This window comes from Seriola lalandi, unplaced genomic scaffold, assembly GCF_002814215.2.
Source record: "Seriola lalandi dorsalis isolate HSWRI2012SDOR001 ecotype SW California unplaced genomic scaffold, Sedor1 jcf7180002054901, whole genome shotgun sequence".
Lineage (NCBI taxonomy): Eukaryota > Metazoa > Chordata > Actinopteri > Carangiformes > Carangidae > Seriola > Seriola lalandi.
Window position 1 is genome coordinate 3116091 of NW_019525453.1, and position 18748 is coordinate 3134838.

Here is an 18748-nt window from a genome sequence, read left to right on the forward strand (position 1 = left end):
ACACACACACACACACACACACACGCACACACACACGCACACAAACACTACTGTCACTCTGCTCTCATTTTATTGTCCTTGTTAATGTTATTGTGTCACTAACTGAAGCTGATTTAGTCTAAATTAAACCTGTGTAGAGAAACTCTGAAAGTCCTCCAAATGATCTCCACCAGGTCTAATTTAGATGTCGACCTTATTCTATTCATGCCTCTTTAAAGCGTGTACAGAGCAACCGTGGCACTGCAGTGCAGCGCGCACACCCGACATTAATGAGTTAAGCCAGTGTTGAAGTTTTTTACTCTTATTGTAATGAACTCACCCAGAATGGCTCTGCCCTAGAGCAGTTAATTTCCTTCCATTGCTTTGCTGGCCTCTGCCTCCTGCTCATCACAAATGTGTCTCATTTAAGAATGATACTGGCACGGAGCTTGTTCCAGTGGAAATTCTGGCTCAGCAAATCCAGATTGTAGACAGCTGTTACTCTGTGGCAGCAAAGCATCACGCTGAAAACATCTTTCAACTCTGCTACTGCCTGTTCAGCTCATGTCCTAATTATAATTAGCACATCTTACATATAGATTGGTTTGTGGATTAATAATTGAATAATTCATCAGATAACCCAAGAGGAATGTTTCTGTAGCACAAACCAATCGAGATGCTGTTATGACAGAAGGATGCAGTAGTGATAGGAGAGTATGGAGCTCTGTTCTTACTCCCTTGCTGGTGCGCCTCCCTGCTGTGTGGCCACAGCCTCCTGCTGTGCATTGAGGGGTCTGGCTGAATTATTGAGTCTAAGTGAATAAGGCTTCACTCCCTGCCCATCCCTCCCACCCCACCACTGCAGCTCCCACTCCCATACTACAGCTTGGAATGAAGCGCAAGGAGAGTGAGATGTCACCGACCCGGCACGCTGTCGCATATGACACTCAAATCCGAGCATAGTGTTGCATATTGATTTGCGTGTGTGCTACTCCAAACTGTGACTGGCGTTTGCAACGAAGCCAGCTCCTCTCCACACTTCACTGAACTGTGTTGCCAGAAAGTTCTCTGCCAACTGTGCCAGAATTAATCAACGGTTTCTTTAGACAGAAACTTCACTCTTGTGACTGCTGAAAAAAAGTTTGCCTTTGAAAAAGAAGTTTTTTTTTTTTTTTCAACTGTAGTTTCTTTGTCCAAAAATAGTTTGTCTTTGATGTGCTTTAGACTTAAGAAAAATCGTGGAGTAAACAAATTAAAAACATAAGTGGAGTTTTTAAATGTGAACGTGCCACTTTTGAAAATCTTAATTCTCAGATGCAAGACAACAATCACAACCGTTGTGTGTATTTAATGTTAACGCAGCAGCTGCTTTATGTTAAACTTTGCAGGCAACCCTTTGAGTGTAGGTCAGTGTTGCACCATGATAATGAAATGCTTGGCTTAATAAGGTATTTATTTTTTTCTGGTAAAAGGTTGAAGGAATGGTGAAGGACAAGAACACAGAACTGGAGGAGAGATAGAATGTATATATATCAAATTCTAATCAATGACATCACTGCATTAAAACCTTTAAACTGTATAAGATGTGGACTTATTATACTAACCCATTTGATTAGAATCCTTTATCAAGATCGGCTACAAAAGAGGGGAAATTAAATACAGTGTTGCTGATGATTAGCTCAATGACATGTGAATTATGAACTGAACTGCCCTCTCCTCTGGAGTCTTCTGTTCCCACCGTCTGCTCTGTCTTTCTTTTCTTCTCGATGTCTGTTTTTATCTCGCTGTCCCTCTCCGCTCTTCTCTGCCTAGACTATTTTATCAGCAGGGTTAGTATTATGAATAATGTGGGCTTCTTTTTTTTTTAGCTTCTTTTTGCATGCTGTGATTTAGCCTTTGGCCCTTTGGCAGAGTGGTATTCTATTTTTAGAGCTTGGACCATGGCAGGAGGAGTTAGAGATGAGGGAGCATGAGCGAATGAGCGAGGGAGGGAGGGAGGGAGGCATTGTTCAGGTCCAATATGGCGGCATCTTCCCAGAACACCCTCAGCATCCCTGCCTCAGGGCAGGGATATGATCGACTCCGAGTGTCTGAGTAAACACAGACTTCTACGCAGATAATAGTGCCGACTGCCACATGCGCTGAGCATGTATACTTTCACATTCAGAAAGGCATTTGTTCATCCTGTGGTGAAATAAATCTCTTAATCTTATTATGATGTTGATCTTAGGAACAGATCTGTACATCGCTTCAAATATTTTGTGTTTGATATTAAGTCTCAAGTCAAAAACAAACTTTGACTGAAGCAGAGCAGCACACTGACAGTTGTGATGTGTAGAGGAACAGACTGAAGTTGGAGTCTGTCTTCTCATCCTGTTTACTGTCTCTATTTGATCATCTAATACCAGACTTAAAATCAACACTCTGCCCTTGTTTTTGGCTTTGTCTACAGCTTACCATGATGCCACAAATCAGCCTACGCCATGGAATTGCATGTACTATGACTGTCACATTTCTTTACGGTGTAAAAGCTGGATGTACAATTCATTCATTTCTTTTTTGCTCTTCTGTCTGTTTGTCAATCAGGTCCGACCTGGGCTGCCCCGGTAGCAGCGGTGAGCCAGCCGAGCCTCCTGCCCCACACCTACGCCCTCCCTCAGCCACCTTCCTTCAACCACAGCGTGACTGCACAGTCACCCATCATAGGAGTAACCCCATCCATCCAGACACCAGTGCCCCCACAACACCCACTCATGACCGCCCACTTCCAGCTTACGCCGCAGTCGACCCAGCAACCACCCTCCATGGTGCTGAGTATGCCCAGCCAGTCTCCGTACTCCTCAGCTCAGCCCAATGTCGCACCATCCGCCCTCACTGCCCAAGCCAACCAGGTGGTTCAGCAGAGCCCTCATAGTGTAATGGGCAACGGCCATTTAACTTCTCACCCCGGCCTCATCCAGCCCCCTGCAATGCCTCTGACTAATGGACAGGCGGCAGGAGCAGCGCAGTGTCAGGCCACAGCCGTAGACAATCAGGATGGTCCTAATGGGCTGCAAATGCTGCGGACAGTCGGGATGGGAAAGTACGAGTTCAGTGACCCGGGACATCCGAAAGGTAAGCACAGACAGCCTCAGCTGATGCACTCTGCACAGCAAGCTTTTTTTTTTTTCTAAAGGTTTTTTAGCCTCACTCTCTTGCAGATATGGAATCTGTCATGACTAACTTTCAAACACTAAATCAAAGCAGAGCTGGCAACCTAAGCTCAGAAGTGAATCCAAGCCGCGGAGGTGTTAGGTATTAAATCAATGTAGTCTTAGCTCTCTATTCCTTGTGACCTCGCCTTATGTGGGGCAGTGCTGGAATGAAACACATAGGCCTCTGCCCCCTGTCGGTATACCAGAGCAGTCTCTGATGCCAACAGTCATAAACAAGGCCACAAACACTCAAGCTCGGGGGTTGTTAAAATACAACTTGCAACCAGAGCCATTTCACTTCAAAGCTGCTCCAAGGTCGCAGAGAACTGAGGGGCACCTAAAACAGCAGAGAGACAAGGGCTTCTAAAAACCTGTAACACTGCCTACAGTGGATTCTTTGGGGGAAGAGAACATGTTGTGCTACTCTCAAAATACTGTACAACAGCAGCATCTGCACTGCTGTGCTCTGAAATCAGTTAAAAGCGTCTCAGGTTTATCTTTTCACCACTCAGAGTCGCAATGCTCACAAGGCCTACTAAACACAAGGCAGGAAGAGCTTTCAGTCCCTGCCCTCACATCTCTCTCGAAATCTTTTGAAGCCTTGTTGACTTGCGCTGTGTTTGTGAAGGTGCTTCACTGCTCTGGCTCATGCCTGAGTCTGCAAGCCGTAAATTGGTGTTTGGTTTAACCTTGGAGTTTATGATGCAGGGCACTAGAAACAGATGTTCGCAATTCCCCGACCAATTTTCGCATTTAATGAAGCTTTTAATTTAGGTTTAGATTGTTTTCTTTTTCCTGATTCATTTTGATCAATAAAATGTGTGCAAATGAACTTGTAGATTGCAAAAAAGCAATTATTTTGGGGGCTGCCTGTGATACATTGAAATGAGACTGCAGGTAGAATTGGAAATGGATAATTAGACAAGCTCGTCGGCGTGGTCCACTCTCTATCGAATGAGAGCTTCTAGCTTCTTCTGGGTTGAATATACTGTCTCGGATCCATTAACCATGTACATGTCAAAATTTATTGACCAGGCCAATGAAGCTAGAGTTTAATTGGGATTACAGTATTTCTGAAGATCCGTTTTAAATGAAAGGAAAATGTTGTAGGATTGTTGAAATTCAGCAGTGGACACACCGTTTCTGTGATTCATGTAATGATAAAGTTAATATTCAGTTTGTATGGTTATAGTTTGCCAGCTGTCGTATTTCAAAGGCAGAAGAGAAAACATCCCCGTGTCAATTTCTAGACATCATGCATACTTGAAATCTTGTGTAGCCTTCTATGAAGGTCAAACTACAAACAGAGGCACTTGAATTGCAAAACATCCCTGTTAAGCGTTGAATAGACATTAGTAAGCATGCCATTTGGGGTAAGGGTAAGGACAGTGGAAATAGGCAAAATGTTGAGCACCAATAAGATATCAGCCATGATGTCTATTCTGCAGACTCGTCTGCTGACAAGAATACTTAACTTTGCAGCCGTAATCACAACAATGCCACTCTGACCGCCCCTCCGCTCAGACTCTGCACACTGCCGTCGTGCTTTTCTGTCTTTCTGAATATCTCTGTCTGGTACTTCCTGTCTGTTTCTTTCCTTTTCCAATGTGTTCTCACTCACCCCACGAACTCACAAATCCCAAGCTCCCACAGGATTTACCTATTCTGTTTTAAATCAATTAACACTACATATCGTCGTGGCAAGGGAACCTACTGTTCTGCTGCACTGGCATGATGGTAAATATGGAGGGTAAGCTCTTGCGACTTGCATTCTGGCTTGCTTCTGTTATAATTATCTTGGACCTGCTGTTGGCACAAAAAGCAAAACAGAAGTAGTTTGTGAAAAGAAGCGAAAGCAGCTGCAGGTTAGAGTTCAGTGTTTCTGCAGCCCTCTGATGGCTGAGGTGAGGATAAGAGGGTTGGCAAATCTGATCCCAGGGCAGAGATTGAATGTTACACACATCTGGTATAAAACCCGGAAAGCAAATGAAGTCACATGACACACACACACACACACACACACACACACACTATATTTTCTTTATCTCTTCCTTCTCACAAACACACAAAGGCTTTATTTTGTCCTCAAGAAATTTATATTGGTAAAGTGCAATAAAAAAGTATACAGCTGGCAAACACACACACAAGCAGGACACCAGTTCACTCATACAGGATGAGCTTTGTCAGGGCGTCTGGGGTACAAGCCAAAACAAGGAATAAATGAGGTGCAAACTTGCGCTGTGCCACTGACTGACATGTGGGATACTTTGCTTGAATAGCTGATGAGTTATCATCCTGAAATAGATCCAACAAATGACGCAGCCGAAGCAAATCTATGAATTAACATGGAAAATTTGTCCATTATTCTGGTAGCTGTTTGGACACTGAGCGACTATGCTGTAATGTTTTCTTGCAGTGGTCAAATCGTGGTCAAGTGTCTCACGCCTGGGGGTTTTCAGAAGTGATTATTGGACAAGCGGTTTAAATACCAAAGCCATTACTTAACTGATTGTGTTGCTGCATTAACAAAAGTTTGAGGCTGCATTCACAACACAAGTAAGCACTGAAGTGCTGAGGAGGTTTTGCGGCCTTTTGATGGCAAGGGCCTGGATCTTGAGCTGTTCCCCCTTAATCCAGCTACACAACAGGTCGTGTGTGTGTGTCTGTGTGTGTGTGTGCGCGCATGATTGGAGGCGTGCACAGCATCGCTTCTTGGGTGTGACTGCATGGATGTTTTGTCAGATGTCAGCATCACAGCCTTAAAGTCAAGCACCACAGTGACAGAAATCACACTCCATGTTTGATTTGGCTTTGCCTTCAAAGGGAGCAATTTGTCTTCGCTCTGCATCAGTGGGCACATCAACAACTGTGTGCTCCTCTCTTTGTGCGTTGTATGTGTGTGTCTGTTTGTGTGTTGTCTCTGTATTTGTCTGTATTTCTGTTTACTGTATATAGTATGTGTGTTTGTGTATGTCTGTGTAAATGCCATATGTTTGTGTGCCTGTATGTGTGTGAAGATTCACACAGAGCAGCTTGAAGGCAGCTTTAACCTCATCTCCTACTGAGATATGCCAGTCACCAGGCTGTGATCTGCCTACCTGGTTTCTCCATCCACAGCAGGGCTTTTCGTAATATCTTCCTGTCGTAGAGTACAAATCAAACTCCACACCATCTTACCGATTGTTAATTTCCTTCACACCACTTACTCTTTGTGCATTTTTTATGCATTTATCTGTAACATGATCCACAGCCATCACACCTGTCAGCACATTATGTGAAATGTGGGAAATGTGGGTTGTTGTTGTTAAAAGGGACAATAATAAGTAAGAAAGAAAAAAAAAATTCAAAAGAGCAGCACACAGGAGGAGACAAAAGTAGGAGAGAGAGATGCAGTGAGAGAGAGGGAACATGAGAGAGCGGGAGATGCTGAGAGCAGATTCGGTGTGTGTCTATTGACCAAGTCATTAAAATCGATGGCTGTCCTGATGAATATCAGCTGGGGGAAGCTAGTGCCGAGCTCAGCAGGGATGGACTTACTCACTGCAAACGTGATTGAGCCCCATTTAAAGGCAGCTCACGACTGAATAACACAAAAATATCAAAAGGAAGTTATTATTTCCACATACAGTATCTGTAACCTTTCTGGGTTATGGCTTTTACCCATGCCAGCCACTCATATTATATTTTTGATATTGTTTTCCCAGCTTGGCTTGAGCTGAGAACTGAGACAACTACTGCTAACTGTGCTGTGGTCGAAGCTGCTGGTTTTTTTTTTGTTTTGTTTTGTTTTAGTAAAGTAGACTGATGATGTAGTAGATGATGATGATGAAATACAGTCATCGTGTGTGTTGGAAGCTTTAGCTGAGAATGGAGTTGGAAGTCGCAGACAGATCTGTCAGGCCACCTGCTGCTGTACTGAGCATGTGCCGCGGCTCCTCGCCTCTTTTCTCATGTCAAACATCATTTTAACGCTTCCTTCCACCTCACTGCCCTTTACCGGTCCCGCTCTCTTCTCTCCCTCACACAGACACACACACATTGTTAAGACGCACATATGCACACAGATGATCACATGCATAAATGCACCCAGAGAGGAAACACACAGGCACACCACCATGAGAGAGGGACACACGTAGACACACTCTTCCACCATCGCACACACATCCGGCGGCACCCAGTCCTCCTCGCTGCCCAGGAAGTTCATCTTCCAGTCAGCTCACATCAGCCATCATCTAGGGACCGAGCAGCTCCTGAGCTGCTAGTGAATGCAATTAAGATGCCTTGCTGAGTTAAGATCAGTGTTTTACTTTGCTACGGTGAGACCGGCGCAGACTCACATGCAGCACCGGCTGAGCTCTCCTCTGCTGTATCTGCCTCATCTGCCTTATTCAAACTTTGGTCTCTGTAAGACTTTAATTATGTATTCGTTTTTGTTTACTTTTGGACGGATCATATTGGCACTGTGGCATTTCTGTCCACTTGCATATTGGCTCTTTGCACATTATTGCTGCAATATTACCACTAAGTGAGGAAATTATAGATAACCAAATTAGTAAGATAGTGACTGTTTACAAGGCCGCGCTGTGTGTGCTGGTGCTGTTTATTTAAGGGAGATATGCGGCCTTTTTCTTGAGACTTATCTCACCTCATCAAATGTTATTTAGAAATGGACATGCTGTTTTATTGGATGTTTTTACTTTGTTACTGCTTTATGATGTTAGTGGATGTGATAATGACATTTTATTCTTGAACATGTTTTGCAGATTTCATCTCTCTCTCACCATGGAGATCTTTGTCTGTAGACTAAAGTAGCTACAGTTATTAAGTAGACATAAAGCATGCAGTATTATCAGTATTATTAGCGGTATATAAATGCTCATTTTGATTCAACCACAAGAATATACTGCTAGCATGACAGGCTTTTCAAACCAGTTATTAAAAACAGAGCCAGTTTGTGATAGCCACACTGAGACCATTAATCATAGCAAGCACATTAATTAAACCCTCCCCTTCTCTTTCTCTCCCTCTTTCTCCGTCTCTATCCCTCTCTCACTCGATAGAGTGCAGAGGATCTTGGCTGCCGGTACATCCTCGCTGCAGATTATACAAAAGTATGCTTTTCATCAAGACAAATATACTGAATTTGGTGTGAGAGTTGTAGGTTTTTTTATTTTTTTTGAATTTCCAATGTGCTGACTCGGATCATGGTATTCAGAATGAGCACTGGCAAATTAATTAAAGTCAGTGTGGTGTTGTGCTGGGTGATTATCTTAAAGCTATCCACATCAGGATTAGCTAAAGCATAACTAGGGTTATTATGATTCCAAAACAGGCTTAACTTGAAATATGAAATGCATGGATTTTAAAGTGTTTTTCTATCTCTCTTATTCCTTAATTCTAGATAGAGCTAGTGGAAACTGAAAAGGGATTCACAAGAGCTGGGAATGTTGCAAATTATTAATGAAGTTGAAATTTATTCCAATCACTGTGGACTCAGTATGTGCAGGTAATTCTCATAAATGAATACATGCAGTATCACGGTGATATGCTTATGAGTAACCTTGGCACACGAGTCCATATGGGGCCTACATATTAATGATATTGACTCAAACATCTCATTTTAGAATGGCAGGAGTGGCCCGGAGACTGCGCTTGTGTTCACATGTAGCCGAGCAGCTACCTGACACTGTCTCTTTAACTTTGCTAAGGATGGCTTCCATTGAGATGTCTAACTGTTTCTAGTACTGCTCCTGCTCAGGAGAGAGCAAAAAGAAGAGGGAGGGGAGGAGGGGAGAGGAAACGTGAGGTGAGCAGCAGCAGTGTGTCATAAGCGGAGGAAGGAAAGCTGCTTGCCCTCGTTCTTTCTCTCCCTCGTTATCGTATTTTAAAGGAGAGGAGCCCCGCCAGGAGCCACAGACATTATATCCCCCCACAGTTAATATAGGGACGGCGGATAGCTCATTAAGATTGATCATTCCTCGTCCACCTCCACCATGCAGAACACAGCACCGGCTTCATTAATCACTGGGATTTCAAGATAAAGCTCAGTGGCGGCACAGTCGCAGGACCCGGAGCCTGACAGCCCGGCTGCTACATGCATAATCACAGACGCAGTGCAGCCAAGGAGCAGCCGCCCGGCTACCTGCCACGCTAGAAGGGGCACCATATCTACGCCTCCCTCCCTCCTCCATCCTCTCCTCAACCTATACTCTCCTCCCTCCCCTCCTCCCCACCTGTCTTCTTCACTGCAATTGTCTGTCTGTTGCTTTCACTCAGCTCCACTCCCACTCCTGACACCACCCCTCCCATGCTGTTGTCTCTCAGCATCCTCTCCAGCCCCCCCACCATCCTAACATCCACCTGCTTCCCATACCCACTTATAGCCTCTGCTTTTTTCCCTTTCCTCTCTTTTCATCCACTTGCCTCCCATTTTTTTCCCTCCCTCTCATCTTCTGTATCTTCCTTCCCCAGCGTACCTGCCACCTGTTCCATGCCTCTCTAACTTCTTCCTCTGCCTCCTCGCTTTTTCTACGCCACTGATGCTGGAGTTTTTAACCATTTCTCTAATAGCTTGTTTTTTTTTAGCCTGGTGTTGCCTCAGTTGGCAAAGTGGCAGTGGAAAATTTAAGAGAAGAAAGGATTAGAGGGAGAAAAAAAATTCCAGTCAGCCCAGATTGCTCATTTGCCTGTGACAGCTGGACCGAGTGTCAGATGGCTGTTTTCAACTAAAACACACAATCAGACTGTCTCTTGCCTTATTATCCTTACAAAAAGTCTGCACTTTTCATCTAGAGCCACAATTAGCTGGTTGAGAATTGTAAGCATTTAATATTTTATTTGAAATATTTATGACTCTTTCCTTAAATCCTCCTCCTGTTTGAAGTTGACATTCACGGATGCCCTATAGATTATATGTTTAAACTGCGATGACTTAAAAACAGCTGAAAATAAGAGTTTTGTCCTCAGCCCTTCTCTGTTCAGTTGAACGTTTTATTCATTAACTAACCAGAAAATTTAGCTCAATAATCAATATGAGTGCTGTGTATGTTTGTAAAAGTAATAACTAAACACTGCAGGATTGAATTTTAGCTTTCTTTAGTCGTAATCATATCTCTGCTCAGGTATTCATATCTATTGTCGGCAGGTAGAGGTTGCAAGATAAGGTCAGTTTCTTTCCATTGCTTTTCTTTCAAAAGAGTTATTTCACTCTGTGACACTTTCTTAGTTTGTATTGTACTATGAAATAAAAAGCAAATCCAAAATATCATTAAATTTAACAGCTCTAGAGAGTGCCATTGGGTTGTATGACTAAATCAGAAATGGTCTGTTACTGTGCTAAACCAAGCATTTTCTAAGGGAGCCCTTAATATTTTTTATTTGAGATTTATTTTGTTTATGTCTGATACTTACGACTTGAAATTCTGTTGTGTAGAAAGGAACAGCGATGGCATATTGAGCAGAAACCCACAATAGCCAATAAGAGCAAGCATGAGGGAAGCGTCACCAGCTGGGTGTTGTGTACTAACAATAAAGCTTTATTTCCAACTCAGCTCCAGCTTGCACTGACAGCATTGCTGGTATAATTACTAATCGCTGCTGCTGTAGCAGGAACTACCACAGAGGTGGTTTTGACTTTGGCAGGTTTCTGTCTATGGAAAGGTTTTGTCAGCACGATAGCATCACAACTGTGCAAGTCAGTCACAAACCTTCAGAGGCGTGTTTTTGAGATCAGAATGAAGGCTGAGACGGGTGTGGTCCGACCCCTGAGTACAGAGTACTGATTTAATAATAGGTCGGAACGTCAACATGTTGACGGGTGTCGAGGCTGCCGTGATCCCATCGCGAGATGGTCTCTCATTTCTTTTATCTGTAAAATCTTAATAAGATTAGTAGCATAACACGGTGGAAGTCAAGTACTTCAAATTGTTGGACTTAAGCACAGTACTGGAGTGAATCAACTTTCCATCAGTGTTTTTGTTATTTTTAAGGAAAATTTAGAGCCTCATTTTCATCTTCTCAAATGTGTTGCCACTGTTTCTCAGAGCTGTAGCATTATGCATTGAGTATTCAGGAGAGGCCTCAAACTGAAACAGTGCCATTTGCCTCCATGAGACGTCCACTGCCCTCAGTGATGTAGGAGCAAATTGATTTGTGTGTAATGTAGTGTCAAAGTTAATGTAGGTTACACCCTCAAATGGGCCTGAATCTCAAAGACCTCATGTCAGACACTATCTAATATGACGAGATTAATCGCCACAAGTCAAATGTCGATGTGTTATTCTGCACATCAGCCATGAAATAGGTAGTAATGCATTATCAATTAGGCTGAGTGTAAACCCAGCAGATGTTACCAGGAAGCCCGTCAATAGCGGATGTTTCTCTCTAATGAGAAGGCATAATTGCAACAGGGCGAGAGCTCAGTATCCAAACCAGCAGCAGATGTGCAGCAAAAAATCCAGAAGAAGTTCAGCAGTATTAGTTTGCTAATGTTCACGGTGTGCTTACTTATCTGAGTGGATAGTCAAACTTTTTCCTCACGTAGAAACTTTTAAATGGGTTTGATAATGCATGCAGGGCATCTAATAAATACTAATGACAGGACCAGACATTAGCAAGAATGGCTCCCCTGTCCAACTTAATATTCCACAGAGTTAGCAACAGGCTTAGCATGTGAAGATATATAATTCGTCTGTGACACAGACAAATGATAATGGCCTGAATTGCAATCAAGAGATGTTTGCAGGCTAGTGCTGCACTCTGTAAGCTAAATAGACTTAAAGTCTTCCTTAGCAGTAAGACAGACCTCGATGAGATGCCGAAACAGCAATATGCTGGTTCCCTATTACGTTTACAGAGTGTGTTTTGTTGCTAGAGACTGCGACTCTGAATTATAGTGTTGATTATTATCATTATTCTGCCACAGTAGTCATTGTAACCACTCTCCTTTCTCAGATACAGACATAGTTTTCTTATGTAATGCAGCTTGCTGGTCTGCAGGATAAAAAAGTATCGTATTAGAGAGTTAAACTTAGATTACAACTTTACGAGAACACATCAGTCGTACATAAGCAGTGGAGCATGCTGGACACAACCAGAATTTGTGGGGCAGCCCAGTCATCTAATAGATTGTTTTCTGTCCCTGGGGAAAGAGATGGAAACAGGGAGGGGGGGAGGAATGAAAGAAAGGAGAGACAAAAATCTGATGAAATGCAAAGATTACTCGCCTGACTCCACCGTAGGCTGGGAGCTCATCTCAGGTGTGCAGTCTGCTGAGAAGACTCCCACATACAACCTAACCCCACCACTAACCTTTCTGCTTGGGCTGCTGTGACTTTCACAAAGTTACCCAGTAAACACACATTGTCTTCAGGGGGAGATGTGACATTTATCTTAAGCTGCACTGGTGACATGGGAATATTTTTTGTTGTTGTTGTATTTCCGTGTGTGTGTTTTGGTGTGTGTAGCTGTGTTGTCTTGCTGTTTGGGGTCAACTTGGAAGAAATGTAGCCCATAGAGGCGAGTATCACCCATGTGCAAAGCTTGCAAGGAATGTACACAAACCAAAGTCATAAACACAAGCGAGGTGTAAGACAAGCTGGGCAGCATATCTACATTCTCTCACACATACACTGGCATCTGTCCTCGACCACCAGTATGTGCCTAATGTGAAGGGTAGCAGACAGCCTGGCACAGCTGAGGCTGTTGGTTCCAGACTGCAGATAGGGCAGCAGAGGAGAAAGTAACTTTAAACTCTTAACTTGGGCTTAAGTGAGGTTTGCAATTTGTTTTATTTGAGATATATTTTTCGCTTTAAATATTCAGAAAGGTAAAACAACTTGACAGCTATTCTTAAATGGGCATGCACATAATTTCCATAGAGTCCTTTCAACAGTCAAAGCAAAACCATACTTTTTATTTCCCTAATGGCATCTCTACTGGTTGTCTTTTAAGGAGTAGTTCAACCACAGCACTGAATTTTTAATCTTGTATCTGGTCTGCGGCAACAGCAGTGAGGGGTCGGCATCCTTTGTCCCACTCATAACCCATAACATCCAGTCCCATACTTTTTATATTAGGAATAATATAATAGACCCTAAAAAAGCATTATTATAAAGACTATGTTAGAGACCATTACCTACAGAGCTGCTTTATGCTGAATTGACAATGACTATATTCACATTTACAACTGAAATGGAGTTTGTGGTGCAGAACAAGTGTGAACAAATGTTGAAAACTGAATTGTGGACCCAAATTGTAATCATTTGGCTCCACACCACCTCAATCATTGTTGTAAAATGCTCCGCTGCCGAACAGTACACCGCCTAAAACCAGGGCATGTTAATGTCTCAGCTCCCTGCAACAACTGTGTGTCCTGCAGAAGTGGCCGTGCTCAGTCAACGTGAGCTGCATTGTATAAGAATGCCAACTTGATAGTTTGTATGATTTTTACTCATGTTTAGCTTTTCTTGGAGAGTTTTGAAAGATAACACGGTTCGGTGCGGGTGTGTTCTCTCACTGCCGTGGGTGATAAAAGTTCCTGTCAGGTAAAAAAACTCAGACTGTGGATGATGAAATGCCAGAGTGGACTGGCTACCTGACTGAGGGCCTGGAGACAAGTTTGATATTTGTTGTAGTCGTGATGTTGTGGTTTAAGGTCAAATCTCATTCTCTGTGAATGCTCAGAACAGAAGTACAACAGACTAACAGACACCTGCATTGGTTTGTTCTGGGCAGCTCTTAGTTCTGCATGTGAGTGAGTGTGGCGCACGCTTAGTTAGTTACATACACAACTCGACGTCCCCAAAAGAACTTGGATGCTCAGTCAACCCTCTCCAGGCGAAGTAAAAATGAAACCGTTTCCGCAGATGTTCTCTGAAAGGTTCCATTCATACTGATACATCAGGACTGTGTCCGGATGATTCATCTCACGCAGTTGGCCTTGTTTTTCCACCAGGGTTTATAATGTGGGCTAGACAGAACTCTGGCCCTTGCAATAATTTATATGAAACAGTAACTTAGCAATTTAATTAAAAGGGAAGATGGAAAAGTGTTACACACCCACTCAGTTCTAATCAAATCCCCTCCAAGCAATATAGTATGTTATCTACACCAGCCAGCGACTTCTCATAAGCACAACATTGTTATTAGGATTATTCTCTTATGACATTGTCTTGCCTAAAGTCGTGTGTGTGTGTGTGTGTGTGTGTGTGTGTGTGTGTGTGTGTGTGTGTGTGTGTGTGTGTGTGTGTGTAGTTGCTTGTGCGTTTTGGTTCTGCAAATGCATGTCTGCATGTGTGTCTGTTTGCATTACTGCTTGTGTGTCTTTGCACAATGACAAAAAAAAACATAACTAAAATCCATATTGGCATCTTGCCTCTTTGGCACTATGACAAATAAGCCAGTCCACAAATTCAAGGCTTAAGCTTGGCCTGAGCTTTTTTAAGCATGCAGACCTGTATTCCAGCATTTTATCTCGGTTCCCAAAAGTAGTTCGTATTAGGAGTGAGCAGCTCTTGGATTTTCTTCTCTTAAAGCTTCTCATATGGGCTTCTCTTATAATAAGGAATTCTTGGATAGAAAAGAAAAATAAATACTACTGTAAGGAGTTGGAATCTCAGTACCAAGGCATTTATGAGTAATTAGGATTTATTATTAAATGATTAGTCACTGTGTTAATCAACCCATTCATCTAAATCCATTGTTAGTTTTGGAAGAATTCTTTATAATTTCTGGAGTTGTATTGCTTCATTTCAACAAGTAATTTGCAGAATGCTCAGAGAGATGGAGGAAACATAAATTGTGGAAGCAGAGGCTGTCGCTGTGGAGCAATTTGGCCACTGCTTCTTGTAAATGTAAATATGTCTGTAGCCACAGAAACAATTCAGAAACAATTTTCTGCTCTGACATGGAAAATGATTGTTGACTCTGAATACATTCCATTAGTAGCCCACTACATATAGTGACATATATATTTTCATCATGGCATATGGGTTCCTGTCCCCGTGTGTGAAATTGTCCAATGCTTGATCGGCTGTCATTGCATAGCATTGCAATTGGATGTTGATCGACCAGTGAGAGCTGTCATCCCAACTGCACACCTCTGTCTGCTTCCAGTGGCAGAAAAACAGAAAAGCAACTGCTACTTATCATTGGAGCAGTTCATTTAACTGATTACTTTATAATTATTAGCTAATTCAGTGTTCATCACGTCTCATTAGTCCATCTTTCTGCGCCATTCACGGTATTCATGTTTGTTTGTTTTTTACCTTTTTCTTTCTATATGTATCTGACAATAACACACTGGATATTTCTGAATACATTTGCAAACACATCAACCTCACAAATTAATATTAAGCTGCCTTCAAGATGCTGTCAATTTTCTGTAATACCATGGTTACTGATGTGTGACACACAGCATGAAAACTTTGTCACTGGTAGTTGGTTTTTTTTTTAGTCATTTTTTTTTAATTTAAAGCATTCTCAGAAATAAGCAATATTTATGTTGAGAATCGTATGTGCTGTGAGAGGCGGTGTGGTGGATGTGTAGTGTCAGTGAGTTATTCTTTATTGTGACTGAAAGTTTTTTGATTACCGGTGAGCAGCAGTTTTCAGGTCTTTTTTTTTGTTTGTTTTTTTTTTGTTTATTTGCTGTGTCAAAGGACTTGACTTGATTTTGACCATGGCTTAGATATAACAAATAGTCAGACTTCAGATAGACATCTAAATTCATCAGTTGCACAAAGCACTTTTATTCTTGACTATCTTAAGCTGGACTGTGGTACAATGAATTCTGGGTAAATTAAGACTTAAAAAAAAAAAAAAAAGGCTGACTGAATAACCGCATCCAACCACTCAGCTCTGTTTACCCCAGCAGAAAATTATCGTCTTTTGAAAGAATTCAGCAGTTACAAGGACGTTTTACTAAATTCAGCGAAGAGTGTAACAAAAATCACTGGAGTCTCTGAAAACTCTTACCCTCGTCTTTGCTGTCTCTGTAACAGTGTTAGAAAACCACAAATTATGAGCAATGTTTTCCTGTTTTTTTTGTTGTTGGGTGCTACTGGTCAGCACAGGTGTCATTGATTGTTACCATGTTAACATTGGTCTTAGGCCTGAGTTGGCCTCTGGGTAAGGTATCTAATTTTTTTGTCTTAAAATTAGTCAGTCTTTATTTTTCAGTCTCACTTGCATTAAACTGATCTATGAATTAAGAGTGGCCTAACACGACAGACCAGTAAAATATCTTGGTGAAACTGGTCCCCGGTGTTGTCCCTCAACTCTTCTTCTCAGTCTGGCCTCTTACAGTGACGCTTGAGCTTGAATAACTTCTGGCAACACATTGGATGGGTCTGAGCAGGTTTTGTTTTACCCTCTTTTACATGAAGCTGTCAGCTCAGCCTATATTAGGGGAGCTGTTAAAAATATAGACTGTCCCATGATATACTTGGATTAAGATTAAGCAGCTTCACAGACAAATCAAGTGGTTTTCCATTTGTGTGTCTTTGGATGCTTGAATGGGTGTTTAATATCAGTGATGTTTGATGGAAGAAATATGAGCACGATATGTTAAAACAGTTGGTCAGGACTGTCACATTAGTGACTTGGCACCATATTGACTTTCATGTTTCGAGCAGGTTCAAAAACAGGTTTAAAAACAGGCAGGGAGGAGTGCTGCAGTGGTAATGATGTGTCAGAAAGCTATAAAAGGAACACACACACACACACACAGTCACACAGTAAGAAAAATGGGTTTGCAGGAATACAAATCTTTACACATCTTTGATGATGTGTCATTGGATCTCATTAGCATTGAAGTCCATGTAATTAAACCTTTTCCTTTTATGCTTTTGTGGTCTCTTTAAGCCTACTTGGCTTTCCTGTCATGTGACTTGACCGGGTGACAGGTATTGGCACAATCAGTGTTACCTCTGTACTCTTAATTAAGACCAGCTTTTAGTGAATGTTGTAATAAAGACTTTGGAGTGCCTCATATTCTCTTGGAACGTTTTAATTGGAAGTGAAAATAGACATCATGGTTTGATTTGTTTTTGTAGCTTAAAATGCTTTCAGCTGGAATAAACTCTACAATCCTCCTTTGAATTATTTTGGAACAGAAGTCATGTCCCAGTTACTCCTCGGGTAGAGTTATTCCTGTGGTGAATGTGTTGTAGGTTAGTCTCACTCGACATTGATTGCGAGACAATGAGAGACAAAAAAAAAAATCTTTCCTCTTTTTATTTATGTCATTTACCAGGGTGAAGTGGAGAAAAATACACGACAAAGATCGTTATGAAGATATTTTTAAAAACTTACCTATTCAATTCAAAGTTTTGCTTTGATTTAAATATTTTTGCAGCCAGTTTTCTGTTATTTCATATGGTCTTCAAAATAAATTAAATGCTTGCATGTCTTCAAAATGTAAAAGTAAAATGAGTTTAAATCTTTTGACATGAACAATGATATTCCAAATGCACAATGAGCAAAATCCTGGACAACACACAATCCTATGCATGCCATTGTGTTGTAATTAGCCGTCATACACATAATTCAGAAACTTAATTGTGTTTATACTAGTGTCATTGTAGAAACAAGGATTTACTGACCTGTTTTATACTTGCATCAGGAGTTTTAGCTCTGAATCTAAATGTCAAGCCCCTGTGAACTGTAAGCAGCCTGGCTTGTAACCTACACTATATGCATACTGTGCATATTGAAGCTTTCTGTCTTCAGAAAACAGTCAAATGCAACTTTTGTAATTTTTACTGTGCATTTGAAAAGACTGCATCTCATTTCGTTCAGACTCTGACCAGGTGTTGCAGCGCCTGAAGGGAAAGAAGAGATATGACGGTGCTCTTGTTTGCTAGCCACAGGTGTATCCTCTTGTTAAAACCTGTTTGAGGGAGTATGACTGCTTGTCACCTACTGTCCCCTCTGCCTGCCTAATGAGGAAGCTACCGCACCAGTCGAGACCAGAGATTTTCTCCTCTTCCCACTACACACAAACAGCAAGAACAAGAGAACATTGCATGACATCCTGTCATGGTGTTGCAGCAGGCCAACAGATGCTCCCAGGGCTCTCTTTGTTTATGTTCTTCCTCCTCAAAGCCTGTGCTTGTATTTGCCACGACTTTGTTCTACTAGTGCAGATTGTTTGCTTTTGTGTGTGTGTGTGTGTGTGTGTGTGTGTGTGTGTGTGTGTGTGTGTGTGTGTGTGTGTGTGCGCGCGCATGTCTGACCCTTGCACCAGTGGGTATACGTAGAGGTTTGAGTGTGCAGCGCAGGACAGAGCAACTCTGTGCTTTTTGCTACTCAAGGTCTTTTCTTTCATGCCTATTGGAGAAGGCAACAAAGGCCCGGACGGCCTCTTTGAGGGGCACAAGTTCCTTTTCTCTGTCAAAGTGTCTCCCCCCAAGGCTCGGTCCAGACTCGTTGACAGTAGTGCTGAGGCTGAAGCAGCTCAGCTCAGCAGATTCGAGCAGGGAAAAATAAAGCGTCCTCATCATGGACTATTCTCTGAGGCTATATGGTGCCACTGCTCTTTTACAGAGTGAAATCAGGACAGCTAGAGACTCAAG

General features: G+C 42.1%; 1 protein-coding gene across 2 annotated transcripts in view; it reads left to right on the top strand.

Annotated features, from left to right (window-relative positions):
• The window catches only part of klhl29 (kelch-like family member 29), a 202479-nt gene that overhangs the window by 102001 nt on the left and 81730 nt on the right, over nucleotides 1–18748 (top strand). For both annotated transcript variants that reach the window (XM_023430264.2, XM_023430263.2), the window contains exon 5: nucleotides 2566–3093. In XM_023430264.2, the coding sequence (XP_023286032.1) occupies nucleotides 2566–3093 (528 nt within the window). The remainder of the gene's footprint in view (nucleotides 1–2565; nucleotides 3094–18748) is intronic.